The sequence below is a fragment of the Diceros bicornis genome, chromosome 19, assembly GCF_020826845.1.
Source record: "Diceros bicornis minor isolate mBicDic1 chromosome 19, mDicBic1.mat.cur, whole genome shotgun sequence".
Classification (NCBI taxonomy): Eukaryota; Metazoa; Chordata; class Mammalia; order Perissodactyla; family Rhinocerotidae; genus Diceros; species Diceros bicornis.
The window spans coordinates 5,259,811-5,286,413 of NC_080758.1; the positions used below are offsets into that span (position 1 = coordinate 5,259,811).

Below are 26,603 nucleotides of genomic sequence, written 5' to 3' on the forward strand. Positions count from 1 at the left end.
GTCTCTGAGTTGGTCAACTGTATGGAGGTGGGTACCATTCAGTTGTGAGAGATGCAAAAAGAGGAGGTTTGGAGAAAAAAGGAAAAAGGACTGGTGAGGAGTGTAGTTTGGGGCATGCTGCATTTCAAGTACCTGTGGCCCTATATGTGGGCTTGGGTCGGACCTGGGATCATCTGTAAGTGATGTCAGAAGCCAAGGGTACCGGCAGAAGAGCTCCCCATACCAATGCGGAAGAAGGATGACAGAGAGGGAAACTAAAAAAGAAAAAAGAGAGAGAGAGAAGAGGAGCGAGAAGAGGGGCAGAGGGAAACCCGTAACCCTCAGCATTATCAACAGGACTCCACGAGGAGTGGGCAAAAGTGGCCAAATGGGTAGAAGAAAGCCAAAAGAGAGTGATTAAGGAGGTAAAGGGAAGAGTGTCCAGAAGCAGGATGGCAACAGGTGTCAGATGACACAGAGAGCACACATACCGTGAAGAATCAAAACGCAACCACAGAGATAGCAACGAGGCAATAATGAAGCTCCTGGGCAACGACTGCAGGAGTGAACGGGTGGTGAGAAAATGGGGATTAAGACTACTATCTCCAGAAGCTCGCTAGGATAAGGAGCAAAGTGAAGAGAGAAGCTAGAAAAGGCAAACACAACTGAGGAAGCAGTTATTCTTTTTTAAAGGTGCAAGAGACAACAGTCCGATGTTTACTGAAGAGGACTAATCACCACCACCGGGCTCAGTGTTAGGTATGTAAACAAAAAAAAAGAAACAATCTTGCTTTGAAGGCAAAAGGCAACAAAGGCATTCATTTAAAAAATAATAATAAAATAAAATAAAAAGACCAAACAAACGGACCAAGTTTTCTCAGGACTTCCCCAGATGACCTCTCATGTCTCCTCCACCTCTGCCATTCTCTGAGCGAGATCAGGTCAACGAGGCACCCACAGTAAGCTGTGATCCCTGTCCCCGTCACACGAGAAGTTCTGGATGAGGGCATCTGCAGATTCTCTGTGGAGTGATTCACGGCTTTCCTTCATCCAATTAGTAAAGCAGTGTCTGACTTTAAAAAGGTCAAAAAGCACAGATGTAGACTTGCAGAGCAGTCCATTAGGATACATTTGTATGTCAACAAATCAATTTGACCAACAGAATGAGAATTCAAATAAGCCTCCACAACGACAAACCTTCAGTTTTTCAGCAAATCCCTCTTTTTACTCTTGGGTATGCTTCTACTTCAAAGGGTCATAGCAAACACTGAAATAATGACCAAGACCAGGGTGGTATCCCTTCCCTGGGGTTACTAGGTGAAGAAATCAATGATGAGAAAAGAATGTATTCTATTGGTGACTACTGGGAGAAACTGTAAAGAAACAATACCTACAGGAGCTTGCGTTCTGGCAGGGAAGACAAAGCAATGAGTTAAAGAAGCACGTGGAGAGTAAGACTTGAACAAAACACGCAAGTGACACACAATTTGTACAATCTGAGGTGATGCAGAAAAAACCGGATGAGAACACCTCCAAGAATACTCAGGAAAGCTTAAGAGAATAGTGAGCTTCTAAACAGGAACACGAGGGTTCATTAATTAAATACTCAGGAGCCCACTAGTGCAAAGCCCTGGTAGGTACTATGGGAAATACAAGCCCCAGTTTCTGCCCTCAAGGGGATTCCCACCTTTCTTCTTCAGCTGAAATAAACTTGAATCTACATCCTCAAGGCAACAGCTGGAAGGAACACCAAAAGATGTTGAGTTCAAGCCTCCTCACCCAAGAGGAAAGGAAATCAAAGCTGGGGAGGTTAGCTGAGTGCCTCTAAGTGACAGCAAGGGCAGGAATGGACGCCTCCACGTGTAACGCAAAGCACACACGCTTTAGAGGCTGAGAGACTCAGGTGCAAATCACACGTTCTGCCGAGTCCTGGGCCTTGGTTCTCTCATTTCTAAAACGGAGATGATGGTATACTGACTTCTCAGGTAGGCACCATTCCTTTCCTTCCCTCTTTTCTACTATACTATGAATGTTGAATGATGTAACTAAAAGGCTAAAATAGTACCCAATTAACCTGCATCGTTTGTGACGACAGGTATCAAGGAAATAAAGGAGTAGGGAGTTGAGTGGTAGAAGGGAAGGTGATAATATTAGCATAATATTATGATAATATAGTGATACATTAGTGATTATTATCATAATACAGTGATAATATTAACACATAATTGCCAACGCTAATAAATGAATGACACAATCAGCAGTGATCAAGTTAGGACATAAGTTCTTAGGGGAAAAGAGAACTGGTAGAAAGATTTTTTCTAAAGTCAATCAGTCACTCTCATGTTCCAGAACAACTCTCCACCTCCTCTAAGTGGTGCCGGGGAGGGCATTACTAGATTACAATTAAGCACCTTTCCTTCCTTTTTCTATCTTGTTTCTCTTTCAATCCTCTTTCTCATTACTACTGTCCTATTTCCAATCCTCCTTTCATCTTCCTCAGAACATAATAAATAAGAAAATCAAGGGCCTTCCTAGTCAGCCACACTTCCACTCATCTTTTAAGGGAAGAAAAATAGCCAACATAATGATAAAGAACACGGTTTGCGGTCAGACAGATCTTGGTTCAAATCCCAGCTCCATCTTTAATTCAGGTTCATACCCTAAGTAACTATATCCACTTCCTAGGCTTGTTGTAAGAATTAAATAAACGAGCACTTACAGAAAAATGCCTAACACACACTATAAGCTCACCAAGTCACAAATCTCAAATGCCACTTTCCCTGTGAGATCCAAACCCCAAAGCGGAATTAACACAGCTTTTCTAAGCTCCCAGTGAGGGACAGCCTGCGGGTGTCCCGTATCCATATTCTCCTCTCTCCCCTCCTCACCTGCAGGCTAGAAACTTGACCGGCCAGGACTCCTCTCTGGTGCCCAGCCCAGCGCCTGCTCATAGGAAGCGTTCAGTACGTGCTGACTGAACCAGGCCTGAAGACCTCATCTGTCCATGAAGAAAACCTCTAAGGACGAGGTGTGGAAAAGGAGGAAACCCCTAATACTCCCAATGTGGGGGGATGATGACTTCCCAAAGTATACCTCATGCAGAATAAAACAGCACTTTTTGTTATTCACCTTGAGTTTATCTCTTTCAACATTTGAGAAATCTCTAGTTATACATTAACTCACCTATCTTTGTTTCTCTGCCTAAGGCAGTGGCCCGTCAGGAGCACTCAGGACTAAAGGCTCTGCACCCCCACTTTTAAGTTAAGGTGGCACCTATAAAGGTCATTTATTCTAGACATTCCTATCTTAATAAGCACCCTTTCAAACTTCTCTAATCTCCACTTTACAAATTCGCAAACCTGTGAAATCGCGACCACACACAAGTTTTACCCTACCTTCCAAAGATTCAGAATCATAACAGAATCGCAAACTACTCAAAAGTTAATGTTTTTTAAATGTACCGAATCATTAAACACCATCAAAATCTGATATAAAAAGTGAATATTCAGGGCCGGCCCAGTGGCGTAGTGGTTAAGTTTGCATGTTCTGCTTCAGCAGCCCGGGGTTAGCGGGTTCAGATCCCGGGCGTGGACCTATTCACTGCTCATCAAACCATGCTGAGGCAGCGTCCCACAGAGAAAAGCTACAACTCTACAACTATGATACACAACTATGTACTGGGGCTTTGGGGAGAAAAAAGAAAAAGAGGAAGATTGGCAACAGACGTTAGCACAGGGCCAACCTTCCTCAAAAAAAAAAATTTTTTTTAAATTAAGTGAATATTCACAAGGTAAATCTATCTTCCAGAAAATAAGCATCTATCTTACAGAAATGTTCACTCTTCCCTTACCTTTTCTTTCCTCTCATATTGCAAAATGAATGTCAGCACCACATGGCCACTGCTTTTAACTCCAGACCCAACCCACCAGGAGGGCGAGGAGAGTCCATCACTTCGCCCCTTACAAATATGCCCTCTGCTCCTAGCTCCTAGGGCCAGTTTTCTATTCCTCTCCATTCTCTTAGCACCCTCCAGCCTTTAAAGACAACCTAAGGAACTTAGAGTCATAAAGGTTCCAAGCCACCTCAAAGCAATTCAAATCTAGGTAAACAGTCCGGTGGTCCATTCCACTGTCTTAAAGTACAATCCCAATGACACAAACAACAGCCTCAATCTCTCTCTCCCCCAAAATATTTATTTCCCTAACCCCCTTCCCAGATAGGCTAAGGTTATAAGAGCCTACTGAAATGCCAACTGTGTACTAATTCAAACAGGTTACAGGTATCTGCAAGAACATGCGCCCGCCAGCAGCACTCAGGTGCCCACACAGGCGTGCACACACACACACAAACTAAAAGCCTCACTGAAAACGTTACTTGACACAGAGAAAGAGAAATACTAACCTAGTCAAAAACTGATCATAAGCCTTCCGAAAAGATGAAGGAAAATTCTAGGAAGGTATTTCTGTAGCTTTAGAGTTTTGTACAATTAATGCTAAAATATTATTAAAAGAAAGCCCTTCAAGATTTTGCCCACGGGACTATGCCATTTTCTCGTCGATTTTTTTTCCCATGCAAGGGGGGAAAACCCTAAAGTACATTAAGACATTTCTTTCTGTCAAAACAACACATTTAACATTTTGAAAAATAGATATTCTAGAGATAGTTTTGCCACACTGATATTTTTTAAAATAATCTTAAAATGACTGTCAAGTTCAGTAACTTTGTTTCTATAACAAAGGTCTTTAAACAACTCTTGTTTTTGTAAAGCCAGCAGCCCAGGCCTGTCAGGTAACAACTCCAAAAAATGCACATATCCACTGAGCAAGAGCTAAAGCAATCCTGGATACACTACGCTGATGACAGCCTGAAAGGGGCCTAAAATGACAGAAAACTAGGAAGCAAGCCCGGAAACCAGAATGCAACTTTGTTTTTAACACAATCCCCAGCGCAAAACAACCATGCAGAAGGCTTTTATTCTATTTTATTAAAGACGCGCTATGGCAACCTTGTTTTGACTAACGGAACTCAGCCCTCCCTGTGTTCTTCTTGTCATCTCGCTGAAAGGTGTCCTCATTTGTTCCAAATCATGGTCATCCTTCAGGTGGCAAATTTTTCAAATACAAATGGGGGATGTATGAGGCAATCCTGGAGACAATTCCTTACGTAAAAATTCAAGTTTCAGGTTCTCAAAATCAAGCCTAAGGGTAGTATTAGAGTGATAACCAGTGAAGCTTACTCCCTTGACTCCTCCCCTAATTTCAACTACTTAGTGGTAATATTGCAGGGTTAAAGTTCTCAGTATTTTGCCTTCAGCATTGGAAAGAAAGCTGCTATCTAATTTTAATAAGTAAAAGATAGTGTAAATGTTTAAGAGTTCATCTCTTTAATAAGCATCAATTCAGATTAATTATTTTAATAAATTCACACTTGGACGCAAAGCTACCAGGTAATTATGAAGATAACTGTGATGCATGTTATAACCACACACATCAAGAAATTATCACCATTTTCCAAATATAAGCACATGGCCAAGAACTATCCGCTTTTTTCCCCTAAGAAGTTAACTATCAAGAAAAGAAGACAAAAGTTAACTTCTGGTCCACATTTTTCTCCCAGGAACAAAAACTGAGAAATAAATAGTACAATCTATTTTCGAGGATTCAAGTTTGACTAAAGCTTGGTAAGTTTAATGCCACTTGCTTTTGATGAGCAAGCTGGTTAATAATTAAGTAAATGAAGATAATCTATTCAGGATGGAGTTAAACCACTACCATAAAGAATCTTAAGCACACAGGTGACAGTGTGGTGTGCTGTAAAAGACAGTCTGCTCTACATGATCATGAAATGTTACGGAAATCAGTGCTATACTAAAGCTAAAGAATGAACGCTGTATTCAGCGTCTGAAAGATACTTACTGCATTGAACTGACTATATCTACAGGGTTTTATATTTTTTAGCTTCCTAAACAATATTAAATTACACATTAAGGGGGTGATCTAATGATTCTAAGCATGACTTCCTTATACAAAAGATAGTGTTCCTAACTTATCTACCATCCACAGTGCCCAAGTTCCTATTTTCTCCTCAAAGTGGTAACCAAACACACCAATTCACTGGTGCTCTCCCACCTGATAGCCCTATTGACCAACAGCAGGACTCTCTGAGACTTCCTGAAGGCCACTGGTTTAGTCTCAGAATAAAGCCAAGGTAAATGAGTCCACGGTGGGTTTATACCTTAAGCATCCTCATGAGCTGGTTAGTTAACAGACCAGTCTCACTTGACAGTATCATTAGAGGGCGGGGCTGGGATGTGAAGAAGGATTAAGAGTCTCGGACTATGACAAAAAAAATACAAAACATACTATTTACCACGGATGGAATATGATGGAAAGGGAAAGAGAAGAGAAAGAAAAAGAGAGAAAGAAAATGCCCTGAAAGTGACTCATTCAGAAAGGTCTCTTTGACCTGGGCAACAAGTGAGACCTTAGAGTGAGGGGACAGAAAGAAAAGAATTTCCCTTGGAAGAAGTGAGATAAACAGAAAGAGTGACAATGCAAAGCACACATTTCACAGGTTTCCAAAAACCCTTAACTCTTTCAGAAAGGTCCCCCCAATCCAAAAGAGCTTCTACTATTTCACCATGGCAAATGTCATGGTGCTGTGCTTCCTTCAGGAGGCCGGCAGTCTTTCTCCTTCTGATCCTTAATATAATGCAGCATGGCACTTTCTCTAAGACTGAACAAGGTCACATGAGCCTGTGTTCTCTTTTCTTCTTAACATTCTTAAATTCAACATAATTACACAAAATGCCCACGATGAAAAAGACTTCAACATATAAAACCCCATATCATCCTAGGCTGCACTTAAAAGATGATTAATTTTTTTCCTTTGGATGACAGGCATTTTAATTATCACTTTCTTATTAAGCAAAGTTAGTTTATTCATCTAAGTGAACCACTCCAAGTCAGAGTCACCACCCTGAGCAACTTGGAAGAGACCAGTTAAATATGCCAGTTCGGATCCTGAAATGAATGATCTCTATACAGCAAGCCAGGGTATTGAGCCTCCATTCTAATTTCATTGTCTTAGTGCTCAGTTTAAAACAAATCTCATAAAGTGGTTTACACATGCCTGAATATGCCTCTTTTGAAGTCATGAGCCAACAGCCTTCAACAATTTGACACCATGACTTCTCTTGGACCACTTCCCTAGCAAAAATATCCAGTGACTTCGCCCATCATTACACTGGCCAACCCAGGCAGATCACTCTTCTCTTCCGCACCTTTCAGGTAAAGAAGTCGAACTGATGAAATCAGTTATCTAAATACAACCACCAATCTCTGTGTAACCGTGTGCATTTACAAAGCAGCTGAACAGACACAATATTACACCTTCCAAGCAGTAACAAAACCTTCTACAAGGCAAGGAGGCCAGGCAGATGAGTGCCATCCCCACGGACTGATGAGTGATCCCAGGCTTTGGAGAGTGAAGTGGTCAAACATCTTTAAGCGAAAGATCTGGAACAAAAACTTCAATTTCTCAAATTGGTGCCTCTTTCCATAATATCACATTAGAGAAGAGTGTGTATACTGGGGGTGGGGGGTTGAGGTTGCAGGGGATCAATCAAGGAAGGACTAGCTGAGGAGAAGCAACACAACTTGCACTTGGACACTGGCTGCGTCTGTTCACAGAAGAAGGCCTTAGAAGATCTGACTCCTGTCTACTGGCCAGCCTCATCTCCTACTTTGCCTGGCAACCAAGAAAGGCTCTTTGCAGCTGTCATTCAGAACTACTAGCGGCATCTCAAAGTACCCCAGTCAGCTCAGCCTTTGTGCCTCTGTAGGTGCAATTTCCTCTGCCTGTCATGCTCCCCACTCATTTCTTCTTTTAGCCTGCTTCCATTCGACCTTTAAACTCAGCTCAAATGACACCTCTTTCAAGAGCTGACCTCCTTAGTGCTCTCGGAGCACTCTGGATCACCTTATATCATTGCGCCGCCCTCGCTGATTCTGTCATCTGCCTCCTTCCCTAGACTTAAGTTCTGGGGTAGGGGGTTGAGGGAGAATGGGGGCATACATAGGACGTGACTCATCTGCTCCTGGTACCCGACACATGCAGCACGCACTCAGTAAATGCCTGTGGCCTAAAAGAATGACTGTGCCAATCCAATCCCAGGAGTAGCCACGCCAGGCTCCTGGGGTAAAGAACTTCAGACGACTCAAGTGGAAACCATCACCCTCCACATTCCCTTTAGCTCCTTGGACTCCCTTGCCAGCCTGCCTCCTCCATGAGGGCACGAGAACATCACGCAAGCTCAAGGACTGTCATGGAATTATAATTCACACCAGGCTTTTATGATGCTTTTCTGTTTTTGCTTTATTTTAACTGGAGAACCTTTGGTTCTTTACGCATCTGGGGTCATTTCAGATTGTTAACCTGGGAGGCAAAGCTCTGGACAGCCACAGTTCTGGAGTATTTCCCAGGGGTCAGAAAACATAATTGTTAAGAGGGTTAGCTCTGAAGTCTGAGCTCAAATGTGCCATCTGCCAACTGGGCAACTCTGGGTAAGTTACCCGATATCACGTCCTGACAGTACACCTAAACCGGGTTACTTGTAGCCAGCATTCATTCCACCAATATCTGCTGAGCACCTACTGTGGGCCCAGTGCTGGCCACACAACCTCGGGTCTAATGGCATCACATCAGCCTGTTTTCTTTCCTGTTCGGCACTGACCACCATCTGAAATATTGTTGTTTGCTGGTTTCTTTCCCCTGTTAGAAGGTAAGCGCCATGAGAGCAGGGGACTCGTCTCTCTGGTTCATTCCTTGTCTCTCCAGTGCCAAGCACATGACTACTACGCAGTTACTCAACACATCTGAAAAGAAGGAATCAAGTCAGACGACGTCCCTATTGTCTCATGAGCTTATATTGTGGGGGGGAAGACAGGGAAGAAAAAACCCATAAGAAACATGAAGGTACACATTACAAAGGGCCCTGGCTTGCCACCAACACAGTGGTGCACTAGGCTTCCTCTGGCTCCAGGTCCAGGTTGCTCTGGGGAGAAAAGGCATCTCCCGACCCTGGCAGCGCCCCCAGCGGCACAGACGTGAGCGAGGGGCATGAGGAAGGCAGAAGGCAGTCGGGCCACGTCCCATCACAACTCCAGCGGAGGCTCCTTTCCTTCATCTGTTCAACAGAAACTCGGCCCGGAACACGTGCTGGGCAGGCAGCAGAGAAAGGACGGGGTCCTGCCCTCATGGAGTTTCCCTTCTAGCGCAGAAACAGTGCACACGTGGCAGAGGCAAGGGAGCGCCGTGCTGGCCACCGCCCGGCGACGTGACAGGGGATGGACGCAGGCGTCCAGGGTGGGTGGCTGGTCAGGGCAGGCCTCTCCGAGGAGGTGACATCTGACCCAAGACAGGAAAAGGTCACCTCGTGGAGAGCAGGGAAGAAGCTTCCAGGCAAAGGGGGCGCCCACGCTTCCACTCAGGCGCGGAAAACCGCAGCCTGGACGGCCGCGGTCAGCACGGCCGAGGCGCCGAGTGTCTCGAGGGCGAGGCGGGCAGGAGGGCGGGCCCGCGCCGGGCTCGGGCCCAGCAGCGCTCCGCGGCCCGGGGCGGGCGGGCGCGCCGTCGGGGCGGGCGGGGGCCGACGTCACCGCGCGGCCGGTCCCCGGAGCGCGGGCGGGGGCGCGGGGCGGCGGCCCGGCCGCGGCCGAAGATGGCGGGCCTGCGGCTTACCTCGGAATTTGAGCTCGTGCTGCGGCTCGAGGCTCAGGACCTGCTCCACCTTCGCCATGTTCCTCGGCGGCGGGGCACCTCTGGCGGGAGACCCCCGGGAGGTCACCTGCGGCGGGCGGCGCGAAGGCTGCGCCCCCTTTAAATTTCGAGGGGGGGGCCGGCCGGGGCGCAGGCGGGGGTCGCCGACGGGTGCGCGCGGGGGGGGGGGGGGTGGCCTACGCGGTGCAGGCGCCGGGGCGGAGGGCGAAGGCGAGGCCGCGGTGCCCGGCGAGCGCACGGCACGCACGGCACGCACGCAGCGACGCACGCACGCACGCAGCAGGCCGGCCGACTCGGCCCTGCGCGCGCGTCGCCCCTCCGAGCGCAGTGCGCAGGCGCGGCACTGGCCGCGGGGGCGGGGCTGCCGGGCGGCAGGGGGCGGGGCGTCGCAAGCTCCGGGGGCGGGGCGGGTCCGGCACGCCCAGAAATCACCGCGAAGATTGCTTATTCTGGGCCTAAGGGGGACGGCCGTGGTGTGAAATGCTTTACTCAGTAGCAATGAGAAGAGTAGACTGCACTTTTCTTTCCTTATGTAGTGCCAGGCACTGTTAGAGACTTTGAATAATAATGAAAGTACTATTTATTCTCACTATGAACATAATGTTGGTGGGTGAATGATGTGTGCCGGGCACTGTGATGTATGGGAAACAATAAATATAAACAGTAAGCTACCGATTATTGCTTGCTTGTTTTGTGCCGCTCTGCTGAACGCTTTCAATAACAACAGTGGCAACTGTGATAAATAAGAGCTACTCTGCATTACATGTTTACTATATAACAAGTAGATGCAACAAATATTTAGAAATACAATAAGCAGAAAAGTTGACCTGGTTCCTACTCTCTCGCTAGATTCTGTTGGAGAGACAACCTTGGAATAAATAACCCCACAAATAAATTAGGCGATTAAAAATTGCTGGGAACCCAGATCTACTTGGCCTCAAAAGTGAACACTACATCACTGTTGCCGTTTAAATTTTATTTCAGTATATGTTTACTACATAAAATATGTGTTCTTAACAGTCTTCTTTACATATATATAGATGAAACAAACACAGCAAATAGTTAACAATGCTGACTCTACATGGGCATCCTTTGTACTATTCTTCCCACTTTTCTGCGTACTTGAAATTTTTCATAATAAAAAAGGTTTTTTTCAAGATAATCTTTGTCTTTTAACTAGAGCATTTGGTCCATTTACGCTTATTATATTTACTGATAAACACTGTATCTGGATTTATTTCTACCATATTATTTTGTGCTTTCTATTTGTCCTGCCTGTTTTTTCTTTTTCCTCTCCTTTCTTGCTTCTTTAGTGCTGATTTTTTTTCTCATTCCATTTTTCTTCCTCTTACACCATCTATTTCTGTTGTTTTAGTGATTACCCTAGAAATTTGGCATGAGTACTTATCTTATGAAAGTCCAATCTTTTAAATATCTTTACCTTGCTCCCTTAAAATATAAGTACCTTTGGATACTTTAGTCACTCATCCCCTAAATTATATGCCTTAATTGTAGTGTGTTCTAAATTTAATCTTTCCCTTTTCACCCCATGAGTCATTACTAGCTTGTTTTATGCAGTTGATGTTAGTTTACACTCAACCACACAGTTACTGATTTCTTTGCGCATCTTCTTGCATCTCAAACTTACAACTAGGATCACTTTCCTTGTGACTGTACATCCTTTGTTTTATTTTTTTATAATGTTATTTATTTATTTTTTTCCCCCAAAGCCCCAGTAGATAGTTGTATGTCATAGCTGCATGTCCTTCTAGTTGCTGTATGTGGGACGCTGAGGCCGGAGAAGCAGTGCGTCGGTGCGCGCCCAGGATCTGAAACGGCCCGCCAGCAGCGGAGCGCGTGCACTTAACCGCTAAGCCATGGGGCCGGCCCATCCTGTACATCCTTTAAATCCTATTTTGATGAGGGTTTGTTGGGGCAAACTCTCTTGCTTTTTGTTCATCTGAAAATCACTTTATTTTGCCCTTGTTCTTGAAAGATATTTTGGCGGGTTTTCCAGAGTGACAGTTACCACCCACCTGCTTCCCGCTCCCGTTGTTACTGTTGAGGTTTCTGACAACAATCTCTTCATCATTCCTTCCAAGAGAATCTGTTTTTCCCCCTGTTCTGAGGTTCTGAGTTTTACCACGATGTATCTTTTTATTTATTATCTTAGTCTGTTCAGGCTGCTATAACAAAATACCATAGGCTGGGTGGCTTAAATAACAACAGACATTTATTTCTCACAGTTCTGGAGGCTGGGAAGATTTCACGTCTGTCAAGAGTCTGCTTCCTGGTTCATAGTTAGCGTTCCCTTGCTCTCTGGGGTCTCTGTGACAAGGGCATGAATCGCATTCATTAGGGTGGAGCCGGTCTCGACATGTGAATTTTGGGGAAGATACAAACATTCAGTGTACAGCATTCATCCTACCTGAATTCTCGGGGGTTTCTGAATTTGTTGATTGGTATCTTTCATCATTCTGGAAAATCCTTAGACAACATTAAAAAAAATTTTTTAAATCGTGGTAAAATACACATAACATATAATTTACTATCTTAATCATTTTAATTGGACAGTTCAGTGATATTGAATACATTCACATTGTTGTGCAACCATCACCGCCATCCATCTCCAGAACTCTTTATCTTGCAAAACTGAAACTCTGTACCCAATAAACACTAACTCCCCACTCCCCTACCCGCCAGACCCTGGTAACCGCCATGCTACTTTCTGTCTCCATGAATCTGACTGTTCTAGGGACCTCATATAAGTAGAATCATACAGTATTTGTCCTTTTGTATCTGACTTATTTCACTGAGCATAATGTTTTCAAGGTTCATCCACGTTGGAGCATGTGTGACGATATCTCTTTTAAATGTTACCTGAGCCTTATCCTCTCACTCTTTTCTTCTGGAAGTCTGACTAGTAGTTTATTCAACCAATGTTTTTCAAACTGTACATTGTTTCTCAAGAGTGACTTATCAAGTCAATTTAATGGGTTGTTACCAGCACTGAAAAAGAAAATGAATAGAAAATATCACAGTGTATTGTATTATTTCATGAAACTTTTGTTTCAGTTATATTTATCAACATACCTATAGGTATATCTATGTAGTGAGTCACAAATGCATTGATTACTGTGGGCTGTGGTAAAGAAAGAAAGAAACAGGGAGATAGAGAAGTCTGTAAAACAAAGACTCTCTCTTAATATTCTCCATATTTCTTTACTTCTCTGTCACAGCTTAACCTCTGGTGTTTATGTCCTATATTCTGGATATTTCTTCAAACCTCTCTTCCAGTCACTAATTGTCCCTTAGGCTGCTGATAAACCTGTTTTAGGAGTTTTTCATTTCAGTTATTTTTTTTAAGTCTATAAGTTCTGTTTGGTTCTTTTGCATACCTGAGTGGTCGCACTGGCAGGTTTCTAACATTGGTTTCAGGCCCATCCTCCATCCAGGGAATGGGGCCATATTAGGGTTTTAGTGTTGGTCTCCACTGTTGTCACTTTAGGCACTTAGCAGTGGCAGTGACCAGGTCAGCTTGATGAGGGGAAGTCCGTGTTCTTGGGCCCATGTCGAACCTTCACACCTGCCGCGATGGCCACTTTGTAAATAAACCCAAAGAGCAAACAATGACACAGCTGGGAATAAAGACTGACATCCAGAGAATGTGTCACCTTGTCCACTTGATTCTCAGAGTCACTGCTGCAGTGGATGCCCTTGGGTGGGCATCGACACAGGACACCAGTGTCTTCACACTGTGCCATCCTGAGAGGCTCCACATACCTCCTCCCCACACCTCCTTCTCGCCAAATCCAGTTCTGCTGTGTCTGTTCCTGCCACCCACTGCCCACGAGTCAGCGTACACCTGTGCTTCTGACCATCTCTCAGCCAGACAAGGTAGACATCCAATGTACTGCTTGAGATTCTGGCAAATCTCTGAATTCCATTTATGTTGTAATTCTGCAACCTGCCCAATTAAATTTTGGGTATGATTTTCAGCAAGGTCAAAAACCTACAGCTATAAGAAATAAAGGATTATTGTAGGGCTCCATAGAATCTCTCTGGTTTTCTGACTGTGACTTAAACTGAGAGATTAAAGAGCGTGTCATTTTCTTTCCGTAATAGCTCCGGTGAACTCAGACCCAGCTCCCCTACCCCACAGTCCTGTTGTCACTACCACGTAAGTGTAGCAGCCGCGTGGCTCTCCAAGGCCCTTGCTTCTCAGGCGCTATGTCACATCAAATGCAGGTGAGAGTGTAATTAGCAAGTGGCATGCTTATTATATATTACTTGTAGATTACTTGTAACCCGTGGTGTATGCTAAACTGGCTCTCTGGGGTAAAAATAACTCTGATTTGTAGTTTTTGCAGATTTCTGTGGTGCCAACACTCCCTCCATGACTGATTTTAAGTGACCTGTGGGATGTCACTGGACACAGAGTTGAAAAGAGACGTGCACCATTGGCACTGGCAGGCTGGTGTGAGCCCACTCCAGCACACCCCGCTCATATTCCGTATCCCATCAGCACTGCAGTCAGGTGTGAGTGTGTGGCCAAATCAGCCCCAGAATCCCTTCTTTGAGGGTCTGCTTCCCGGGACCACTCTTGGTACCAAGTACCCTATTAGTCAAGGTCTAGCCAAGAAAGCAGAAATTATACCAGTTATTTTGACAAAGATAATTTAGCATAAGGAAATGGTTAGTCAGGTAATGGAAAACTGTAAAAGCCAAAAGAGGAGGACACTGAGGTATCGCAGCGCTGACTGCAGGAAGCAGCTCCCTTCCTAGGGTGGGGGGGGGCACAGGGCAGGCGTGGGTCATTAGACTCCCGGAGCTCAGAGGAGGGGCTTGGTGGAGGCGGGAGCAAACTTCTGAGGAGGCAGTGAGAACTGACCAGCACTGGGGCCTCTGAGGGGATGGCAATGAGGCTGCTTCTGGGATCACCCCAAAATCTTGGAGACTGGAGCAACTACTGCTGCCAGGTGAAGGGTCGTTGCTGAGGTGACCTGACAGGAACACAAAGCAGACAAGAAGAGCAAGTCCCTTCTTACCCTCTCGCCTTCAGATCTTCCTCAAGTGCCTCCCTCTACTAATGGAAGCTGTGAGAAAACCCAATGCCTGAGGAGAAATGAGTGTCCAGAGCCCCAGCCCCAGTACCTCAGAGTGGAGTGCAGAGGCTTGGTTTAGAGCTGAGAGAAAATAGCTTCATAACTCCTGTGCCCTCTTTTATTTCTTTAAACATAGTAAACACTTTTATAGCCTGTTCAATATCTGAAGTGTGTGCAGTTTTGATTCTGTTGTTTCTGCTGGTTCAGGGTGTCCTGTTTCCTTGTGTGCTTTATGATCTTTCACCTTATTATGGGAATTATTTGAGGCCTGGTGTTGCAGTTACCTATCACCATGTAGCTAATCACTCCAAAGCGTGGTGGCTTCAAACATCGACAATCATTTATATTAGTAGAGTCATGCGCCGCATAAACACGTTTCGGTCACCAATGGACCACGTATACGACGATGGTCCCATAAGACTAGTACCATATAGCCTGGGTGTGTAGTAGGCTGTACCATCTGGGCTTGTGTGAGTACACTCTATGATGTTTGCACAATGATGACATCACCTAATGACGCATTTCTCAGAATGTGTCCCCGTTGTTAAGTGACCCATGACTGTGTCTCTCACACGTGTGGAGGTTGACTGGACTCAGCTACCCGGTTCTCACTCAGGGTCTCTCACGCGGCTACAGAAAGGCAATGGTTGGGGCTATGCAGGGAGTTTAGGGCCAATTACTAAGTTAGAGGACACAGTCCCTGAAATTACCCTCTTTTCCAACACCAAGTGCAAGTTTGAGGGGCTCCTAAAACCACCCTCAGGTATGATCATTCAATAGAAGGACTCATAGAACTCACTGAAAGGTATTATACTCATGGTTGTGGCTTATTATAGGGAAAGGATGCAAATTCAAATCAGCCAAGGGAAGAAGTGCACAATGCAGAAGGTTCCAAACGTCAGGACGTGTCACTCTCCAGTGTCAGCGTGTGACAATATGCATGGAGCGCCACTAACCGGGAATCTGAGCTTCTGTGACCACAGTCTTTATTGGGGCTCTTACCTAGGCAGGATTGATCCTCTGATTGCCCACATGGCTGATTTCAGTCTCCGGGTTCCACTGGTATCACGTGACTCACAGCCTCCACTCTACATCACACTGTGGGTCTTTCGGGTGTGGCCAGCCCCCTCCCTCAGACTAAACTGGTATGGACAGCCCCTGCCCTATCACATTGTTAAGGCTATCCAGTATGACGCAAGGCCCTCAGGCTAAAAGACACTCCTATCAGTCATGACATTCCAAGGGCCCAGAGATTATCCCCCAGAAGCTGGGGTAAAGGCCAACTTCTCTTTGGGCAGGTCCAAATTCTCCATTCTCCAGGCTGGAATCATCAAAAGGCTCACGTGCTCACTTGGCTGGCACCTGGCCGGGAGGACCCAACCAGCTGTAACACCTGGGGCTCCGTGGCCACTTCTCTCTGACTTCGCATTTGCCCACGTGCTCCCTCCAGATGGAGGCTTCAGGTGGCAGGACTTTCCACACGGCAGCTCAGGTGAAAGCCAGTGTCCTGAGAGAGAGAGAGACACACACACACAGAGAGTGAGCGAGCCAGGTGGAAGCTGCATCGCCTTTTCTAAACTGGTCTTGGAAGTCACGCAGGGTCACTCGTCCACTGCATTCTATCCTTTGAGGCAGTCAAGAGGCCTGTCCAGGTTCAAAGGGAGCAGACAGAGACTCTACCTCCTGATGGGGGAGGGCGAGGTCCCAGAAAAGCACACAGGATAGGCAAGATTGTTGCGGCCGTTTGTGGAACATACAATATGCCACACCTGAGCAGGAGGTGGCTCCTCCAGAAGGGATTTGCCTCAGCTTCTGCCAGGTAGGGGTTGGGGGTGGGCACGAGCCAGGGTAACTACAAGCATTTGGAAAGGCTGCCCTGTGTTCATGATTCTCGGGGGAATGGCCTTTTCCCTTCACTTTGCAGCTGGGGCTAGTATGCTCAGTTCACTGTTCATTGAAGGGTCCTGCTAGTCTCCCCGACTTGGCTGGGCTCTGACCTTTGTCTTCCGTCCTATGAAACCCAAAGACTGGGAAAATCGAAGTGCTTGTTCACAGACTTCAGCAGTTTCCCAGGACAAAACCCAGCTCCAGGACTCAGCTTACCTCGAAGGGTTTTATTCTTCCTTTCCTTTTTGGCTTCAGAACATTCCTGTACCAGGTCCTCAATGCTCTTAGAACATCTTACCCAGGATGTGACTTGTTTTGATTGGGAGGGTCACTCAGAATATCTAATCCTCCATAATGCCAGAAAGAGGAGTCTCACGAATAGAGTTTTCAGGTTACAAATATTTTTATTGCACCCAGGTCTCAGATCTTATTGTCTAATTATCATTCCCAATAAATGGAACCAGGACTCCATGGAAAAATGGCTGATTCTAATGCAGGAGCAGGAAATATATGAGATGAACCTGGAGCATCTTATAGTTCCAGAAAGTAAGTGCTCAAAAGACAAAACCAGGTGGTATGTCAAAGGGGACATAGGAGCCAATGAGAGTTCCAGTGGCCAAAGCTGGGACAATTGGAGCAACAACTACAAATAACATAGTATTGGATTATAACCCAAAGTAGAAAATAAATATCCTTATGCCCATACTTATATAAAGAAATGGTTGAATAAATAGAGCAGAAAAGACAGAAGAATTCCTAATAATTTACGTTATCCATTCCTCCCTGAAGGAGGTGGAACATAACTCCCTACCCCTTGTGTGAGATCTGTGCTTAGTGACTTCCAAAGAGGACAGTACGGAAAGTAGGAAAACAGTAACTTTATAAGGAGAGACTGTTATCGTACAAAGGGCACGATCTGCTCGCCGCGAGACAAAAGCCCATCGTCAAGAGGCAAGATGGTGGCAGAGAAAGGGCGGCTTATTACAGCTTGCTAGCAAGGGGGAAGATGGCTGACTAAGGTCTGAAAGAACCATCTTAAGGGGGCACAAAATCTTACAGCAGTTATATAGGCTGGTGGGGTATAGGGGTTGGGGTTAGGAATGTTGACTCTCTGGTGTTACAGACTGGGAGTCGCCACACCAGATCTTTCAGTTGTCATTGATGAGGGCTATCAGCATAGACTCTGTCCCAGGGTTGTCACTTTCCTAAGGAACTCAAAAGAACAAAGTTATCATCTTATCACAGCTGGGAGTTACATACACAAGCAGGGGTCATAAAATCTACAGAACAGGTAGATCTCCTGGAGGGTGCAGATCCAGCCGAGTTAGTTAGTCAGAGGCCATTTAAAGTTATAATATGGGGGCCAGCCCGGTGGCCTAGTGGTTAAGTTTGGTGCACCCTGCTTCTGTGGCCCGGATTCGGATCCCAGGCACAGACCTATACCACTCATCAGCCATGCTGTGGTGGTGACCCACATACAAAATAGAGGAAGATTGGCACAGATGTTAGCTCAGGGCTAATCTTCCTCAAGCAAAAAAAGAAGACTGGCAACAGATGTTAGCTCAGGGCAACTCTTCCTCAGCAAAAAAAAAAATTACAATATGGTTTCTTTTCTAGAATATGGCTTCCTTATGTTGACCTTGCATAGAGCTGGTATCGAGACCTGGCAAACAGGAGATCAGCCAGGTGATCCTTGATGAGCCGTGTTGACAGCATGGCCTTACCATGATGTGATGAGAAGGGCACTTCACCTTTGTGGTCTTCTCCCAAAAGCCCACAATCCCAGTCTAATCATAAGAAAAAACATCAGAAAAACCCAAACCAAAGGCCATCCTACAAAATACCTGAGCAGTCCTCCTCAAACTGTCAAGGTCATCAAAAACAAGGAGAGTCTGAGAGACTGCCACAGCCCAGAGGAGCCTAAGGGGACATGACGACTAAATGTCATGTGTGTCCTGGGTGGGGTCTTGGAACAAGAAAAGGGCATCAGGGGAAAACCAAGGAAATCTGTATAAAACATGGACTTTAGTTAGCAATGGCACAGTAGTCACATGCATAGTGGTTCACTGGTTGTGACAAATGCAGCACACTAATGTAAGATGTTAGCAATACAGGGAACGGAGTGCTGGGCACGCAGAGACTCTCTCAGCAATGTTTCTGTAACTCCAAAACTATTCTAAAATTAAAAGTGTATTAAAAATATTTTCACTGGACTTGCAACCTCCTCTATTGGCATTCTCTGCAGTGCAAACTGTGACTGTTGCTCCCTGGCCCTCCAACCCTTTGATAACCAGAACATGCAATACTGACCCACAGTGAGGAAGTGGAGTGTCATCGGTATCATCAACCCACCCCCTTTTCTGCTTTGGAAATGCCACCACCCTTGGCTGTCCGAATCACACCGGTCCTTCATGGCCTCACTCACTCACTCATTCTTTCTTTCTTTCATTCCCTCATCCAAGCAGCATTTCCTCAGAATCTACCACGTGAGCATCCTGCAGCGGATGCATTTAGTCTGGGCTACAAAGGACCTCACTGTCAAGTGAGGGGAATTGAAAAAAAGCACCAAATTAATTACAATCTGTGATGAAGACAAAAATAGATGAGAAGAAAGCTACGATGAGACAATGAACTTTACTCTGGGGTCTAGGAGAAAACTTAAAAGTTCAGAGGATATTAGAGAATAATCTTGGAAAAATAGTAAGAAAGATCTTGCCAGACAGAAAAGAGAAGTAAGTGTTCTCCAAGTGGAGGAATAGCATATGCAAAGGCCCTGGGGTACAAGGCCTGCTAGGGCCTGCTTGAGGAAAGGCAAGGAGTAATAATAGTCTGTCACATTTATTTAGCTCCTGCTCTGTGTCAGGCAGGATATTAGTATATGTATTAGTTTCCTATGGTGCTGTAACAAATTACCACAAAATTGTGGCTTAAAACAACACAAATTTATTATGTTACAGTTCTGGAGGTTAGAAGTCTGAAACTGGGTCTATGAGACTAAAATCCATCTGCATTCCAACTGGAGGCTTCTTGCCTTTTCTAGCTTCTGGAGGCTGGCCACATTCCTTGACTCATGGCTCCTTCCTCCATGTTCAAAGCCAGCAGCACAGCATATTCAGTCTTCTCTCTCTTGGACTTCTGCTTCCTTGGTACGGCGTGTGTACCTGTGGGCCAGATATGATGCTAACTGCTTTCTTTGTATTAACTTATTTAATCCTCACCATGTCAAGAGGGGTAATTTATCCCACTTTACAGATGGGGAGACCAAGTCACCGAGAAGTGTAGCCGGCAAGGGCCAGGGGGTGAGAGATCTTCTGTTATGCTATAGAGTCCAGTTTACCTCCTTGGATACCCTTGGCTATCCCACTGTCTTCATACAAAGGAGTAACATGACCAAATGTATAGGTTTTTTATTCTTTTTTTGTTTGTTTGTTTGGTTGGTTTTAATTCTTTTTTCATTTTTGTTTTTTTAAATGTATTGTTTTTAAATAAACTTTTTTTTTTCTTTTTTTGCCCTGAGCTAACATCTGTGCCAGTCTTCCTCTATTTTGTATGTGGGTAGCTGCCACAGCATGGCTAACGAGTGTTGTAGATCTGCGTCTGGGATCCGAACCTGTGAACCTGGGCCACCGAAGCAGAGAGTGTCAAACTTAACCACTAGGCCACAGGGCCGGCCCCCTTAAATAAACTTTTTATTTTGCAATAATTTTAGATTTACAGAGAAGTTGCAAAGGTCATATAGAGTTCCCTCTACCCCTCACTGTTTTCCCAATGATAACATTGGGCAAAATTGGAACATTATTACTAACTAAATGCTGGACTGTCTTAGGATGTCACTAGTTTTTCCACTAACGTCCTTTTTCTTTTCCAGGATCCAGTCCAGGATGCCACATTGCATTTAGCAAACTTATTTTTCACAGAGCTCCTCCGGAAGCTGACTGGAGGATAGACTGTTACCAACAACCCCAGCCACCATCGATCAGGTGCCACGGCCAGGCACTGTTCTGAGCATCCTGTGTATGACTCATGCATTCTCACAACAACGGGGTGATAGCAGTATTTTCCCTGGTTACAGATGAGGAAACCGAGGCACAGGGAGGTTTAGAAACTTGCCAAGAGGAGTGAGAAACTGGAGGTGGAGGATGAGGACATGGATGAAATAGACCACAGGGGTGGGGAGGGCTCATTTCTTAGAAGTGGGGCCCTGGTGAGGGAGTGGGGGACGACCTGGAGAATCCCAGTGGCCCTGCCACCAGCCCTGTGTGCTCGCTGTTCCGTCTCCTGCAAGGCCCTGCCCGTGGCCGCCTCTACCTTGTCGCTGTCATTCTTCTTCTTGAACACCTGCTGCGTGCCAGGCTCTGTACCAGGTGGGGGGGACACAGGCGACATGGACACGGGTGGACACGAACCTCGGGAAGGGAGTTCTCTGAAGAAAACACAGCAGGGCACCGGTGCGCATGGAGGGTGAAAAGGTGACTGTGGGTGGGTGTGAGCTGGACTGGACACTGGTCCTTGAAGGCTGTTCCGGAAGGCTTCCCTGAGGCCAACCCCAGCTTCCAGGTCAGTCAGTCACACTTCTCCTTCCAAGCACTTTTGCCCATGTGGAATTCCGGATTTGTTCATTTACCTGCTGTCCGTCTCCCCACTAGGAAGAGAGCTCTGTGAGGGATGCGTCTCTGAGTGGACACCCTACCTCCAGCACCTAGCAAGGGCTTGAAGCACAGCAGTTGATAGAGGAGTGAGTGAAGAAATGAATGGATGAATGAATGAAGATCCGCTCACAAGGCCTTGAAGTTTTAGGACCAGCTTGTACACAGGATTTGTTAAAACCCTCACAGACTCAGCAGCTCAGAACAGGCCTGGATGGGGAGTGGGGAGATCATAGAGTCACAGCTGCCCCATATCTTTGCAAATAGGGGTGCAGTCATGTGGCCTAACTCTTGCCCAAAGACGGGGGCCCCCCCGGTCTCAGGCACGAGAACTTGGGAGGGGGTGCCTGCTCAGCTAAGGGTCTCAATGAAGGAGGTGGATGTTGGGAGGTCTGGGGGCAGGGGAAGAAGACCGATGCCTTCACCCTTCCTCCCCCCGCAGCAAGCTCTCCTCACTGCCCAGAACCCCCTTGGTCCTCACTCCTGACTGTGAGCAACGGGGGGGTGGCTTCTTGGTCCCCATCTCTATGCCTGGTGTGAAAAGGTGCTCAATAAATGTTTGATGAATGAGCGAAATAATGTAATTAAGAATTTGGGGTAGGGGTGAGGGAAGAGAGTCTTTTCAATCCTTAGGACTTGTCCCCAAGCACCCAGAAGGCCACATTTGCATACAAATAATTGATATTCTAATTACAAATCATTCCTATTGATTTATTAAGCAGATCCCCCAAAGGATCTCTAGAAGATAATTAGATTCCCTGCTCCTTAGGGGTAAGGAAGGCATATTTACCTCACTGTTCCCCCACGGCAGTGCGAGGCAGAAGAGCTACATGATAAATGTTTGATGAGGCTGGAGCGAGTGTGGTCATATTGTGGGGAGAGTTTATAGGGTCCCCACAGATCATTTCTAGTGTGTTGGGGCTGGAGGCACAGGGGACGCATCCATTCGTGTGTTTGTGTGTCAGTGTGTGTGAAATCTGCGAATCTCTCTTTTCCCTAAGCCCTACTGATTTTCCGGTGTGGCCTTCATTCATGGAGGGGCACATGGCTGAGCACTGGGGCCTGAGATACATAAGATACACAGACTCCTCTTTCTCTGTCCAGGAGACAGAGCAAAGCAAGACAGAGTTTTCAGTGGCCCCATCAGGGAGTGTCTGGGGGCTGAGAGTGTTACACTTCTCCCTGTCATCTCTGTCCACTTCTCCCCAAGCCGCTCCAAATAAATGACAATTTATGCAAAAAAAAAAAAAAAAAGCAACCAGGGAGGGAAGGCATCATCAGAAAACTTGGCTCTTTTCATTAATCTGATTAAAAACTGTGCTTGCTCTGTGAATGCAGCTGTGAGGCCCCACACCTCCACTGTGTTTCTGACCCGTTGGCCACCCCCGTGGCCCTCGGAGGATAGAAATTGTGCAGCAGCCGCTGGTCGTCTGAGTCAGACTAGGGGGAGGACTCCCCTGGATACCTGACCTCCGGAGCACAGAGGCAGAGGCCAGAGCTGGGAGGAATGAGGGAGGAAGGGAGGAGGGGGGAAGGAGGGAGAGAGAGGGAGAAAGAGAGAGGGGGAGAGAGGGAGGGAGGTGTGATGGGGTGAAGGCGGTTTAAAGTCTGGTTTCTTCATTTCCATTTTCCTACACCCCACTCCCAGGAATGCTTAGGGCCGCAGATTCTCAAGTGACTGTCACGACTTTGCATTTCTATCTGGGGGAAAACAAAAACAGTCAATTACAGTATATAAAGCAAATTCAGTGTTCTCCCGAAACCTAGATTGTTGCAGCAGGCCCCATCATTTCAACCCAGGAAAGGCGTCACCCTTTCTGGTCAGGGGTAGCCTGCTGCCTGGGTCACACCCTGCCTTAACAGCTCCTCGTTTACTAGATGTGTGACCTCGGGCAAGTCACTCAACTGCTGGCAATGCCCTCCAGCCAAAGCCCCCTGTAGGAGAACAAGTTGGGGTTATTACTCACTGCATGGGCAGGGGGTGCAGAGGCTGCACATATACCCGGGGGGAGTGACTTGGTGGGGGGTTTAAGGAAGTGGGGCTTTGCTCTGGGTTAGATGCTGCCAGGATGGGGTAATTCTACGAGTGGGCGGGGATGCAGGGCGGGCAGAGGGGAGCCAGCCTGCAGCTGTCACTGGCAAAGCAGCAGCCTGACCAGCACTCAGATTAGCTGGGAGAAGGGAGGTTTGGTCAGTTTTGGGGCTTTGGACAACGTTCTTGTTTTGTCCGGGCTCAGGATGATTACAGACGTGTCCTGGTTTTGTCTTGACCCATCGTGGTCACGGAGTGGCCTTGGGTGATGCTGGTGTCCTGTGGAATTGTTTCCGTGCAACAGGAGAGAGAACAGCAGGACCACCAGAGTGCCAGGCGAGCTCCTGGCCGCCAGGTGCTGCCTGTCTCCTTCTGACTGTCTATGCCTCAGTTTCCTCACCTGTAAGGTGGGGGAATAATGAAGCTTCTATCTCTTAGGTTTGGGGAGGAGTCAATGAATGAATGAAGTAAAGCTCCTAGTGCCAGGTGCCTAGCATATGGTAAACCCTCAATAAAATATCAGCTCTTATCCTGAGGGTGGCGTTTCCAAGAGCTCCCCAAGTCTCTTGTGTTACTCCTGGGAGGCTTGTGTGGTGTGGGAGCTCGGGAGCTGCTATATTCCTGGAGACTTGAGCTCTTGCAGGGCGGGTTTGTTTGTCTTTTGGTCCTCTGTGAGGGAAATGAGTTCATCACTTAGGTAAATCCCCGACACATCCAGACCCAATAAGGCATTAAAAAACTGGTTCTTCATCATCAGTTTGTAACTCAGTGAAGACATCCCCTCTCCCCCACTCTTTAAATGTTATTAGATAAAAGCAAATGATTTTTAATTTGTAGCCATTAGAAAAAAGGACATGCAGTTATGTACTAAATACCATGTTATCTCCTCCTATGGGAAAGGTATCACAAAAGAACCATCTCCCCCGTCTTTCTCTCTCAGAAGACGAACTCCCTGCTGGGATCCCTATGTATCGGTGTTGTGATAATGCACGGTGTGTGACAGTCCTCAAACCCCATCCTGACTTTTCATTTACTTATTCTTCCGTGTCTGAGACAGAGGGCTTTCCAGGGGCAGGAGTGTTTTTAACATTGGACAATACGAATAATAAATGATGATGGATCAGCCTCCAAACGCTGGTACCTGGGAGGGGAGGGGGCGACATCTGTCTCGCCATCAGCACCGTTTACAGGCTCTCTGCCTCTTCAGCTGTCCGTTTTCATCTCCATCTTCCCTTTGCTCCTCGCGCTCAACCTCAGACTTCTCCCGTCCAAACCCCTCTGATCCTGCGTTATTCTCCTGCAGCTGGGGCTGCACGGAATCTTTTGTCTTTTTCTCATTTTACTTTACAATTTAAGTCATTTGTCTTTTCCTCATTTTGTGTTTGTGTGTGTACTCATAGGCATGCGTGGGTGTATTTTTTAACTACAGCATTATGAAAAATAAAGACAAACTTTATATTTTGGAGGCTGTACTATAGAAACAATGAAGAAGTCCCTAATGGACCTATGGTGAAAAAGGCAGGCACTAAATATGTGTGTGGTTTTGTAAGGCAGTGGGATACTAGGGCTAATAATGGAATTTGTATGTTTATTATTGGTGCTATTAATGATATTGATTTACATAGCTCGACTGCTTGCCATCATTAGCTATTCATAGTAGCCCCATAAAGTCTGCATCATTATCATTTAGCAAATAAAATCACACACTGACTCGCAGGAGGTGGCCAAAGTTCAAGCACAGTCACTGAGTCAGCAAAATCCTAAGTGCTTCCCGGCTGGCTTGCAGCCCTCTTAGAAAAATGAGCCCCGAGTCATTCATTTCAGGGAAGATCCAAGGAAACGCAATTTTTTTTTTTTTTTTTGAGGAAGACCAGACCTGAGCTAACATCCAATGCCAATCCTCCTGTTTTTGCTGAGGAAGAGTGGCCCTGGGCTAACATCAGTGCCCGTCTTCCTCTACTTTACATAGGATGCTGCCACAGCATGGCCTGACAAAAGTGGTGTGTCAGTGCATGCCTGGGATCCGAACCTGCAAACCCCGGGCCACCAGCAGTGGAGCGCAAGCACTTAACCGCTGTGCCACTGGGCTGGCCCAGAAACGCAATTTTATTCCACTTCTTGACATGCTCTCTTCAAGATTTCTGGATCACTTAAACCTGCACGTTATTATAATCCAGCTAATGCCAAAGAGCCTTCTCTGTTGGTGAGATTCTTCTTCTCCTCCTCAAGGTGGCTGTTTTTTCTCTTGGCAGGGTAGGGGTGGGGGGCTGTAATCTGATATACACAATGATTCCATATTTGTACTCTAAGGGGCTTCTAAACTTGCCGTCCCTTCAGCACCCACAAGGTCGTCAACAGGCCATTTATAAAACCTCCACTTGGCCACCCATGTCCCCATCTCCTATTACAATCAGGAGATTTGTTTTGGGAGAGGTAATTTAAGAACAGAGAAAGAAAACCCACAGGATCCTACTTCTCTAACATGTGGTTATCAAATTGGAAATATGAAATATAAAAATAAATGCAAGCAAAATATTCTTGGTGGGATATTTTATGATTCGATGGCCCAACTATTAATTAACTGATCCAGACTGCAAATCATCTTGTTGGTGAAGAGCCCCACGTCACAGCAACTCACCTTGTTGGTGATTTGTGGTCTGACTCAGTCAGTTATCAATATTTGGGCCGTTGAATCATACAAGCTGCTTATTTTTTCATTTTTTTAAAAAATATAATGTGTTCTCATTTATATGCAGGGAAGACACGACTTGATCCCATAGATGAAGCAGCTGATTGAAACTCTGATGTTGATGATAGTGTACCACTGAGTGGATTCTGTGTCCTAATACTGTGCATTGACCTCACTTTTACATTCACGACCCTACAATTTTCTTCTTAAAAATGCCCTTTCTCTAACGGAGTGGAGCCTTAGATATTTTCCAGATATTATACTTAACAGAGGCCTGAAGGTAACATTCTACAGTGAGTATTCATAAAGAGAATCTGGATCCTCTTGTCCTGTTTCTCAGCCCTTAGTGGTATCTGTGGGTATATCAACTTTACACAAACTTCTTAAAATGTGATCTCTGCATTCTTACATTGTTTCCTGGAAGATGTTGAAAGGCTGTGCTGAAAATAAAAAATGTAAGTGACCAGAGGTCTGGTTAAAATCGT

General features: G+C 45.9%; 1 protein-coding gene across 2 annotated transcripts in view; it reads right to left on the reverse strand.

Annotated features, from left to right (window-relative positions):
- The window catches only part of VAPB (VAMP associated protein B and C), a 48,032-nt gene extending 38,104 nt beyond the window's left edge, over positions 1 to 9,928 (reverse strand). Inside the window, exon 1 of one of the 2 annotated variants that reach the window (XM_058562411.1) lies at positions 9,721 to 9,928. In XM_058562411.1, coding sequence (XP_058418394.1) covers positions 9,721 to 9,778 — 58 coding nt within the window. In that variant the 5' untranslated portion in view covers positions 9,779 to 9,928. The remainder of the gene's footprint in view (positions 1 to 9,720) is intronic. The other variant, XM_058562410.1, reaches the window with a different exon arrangement.
- Between the last annotated feature and the right edge of the window lie 16,675 nt (positions 9,929 to 26,603).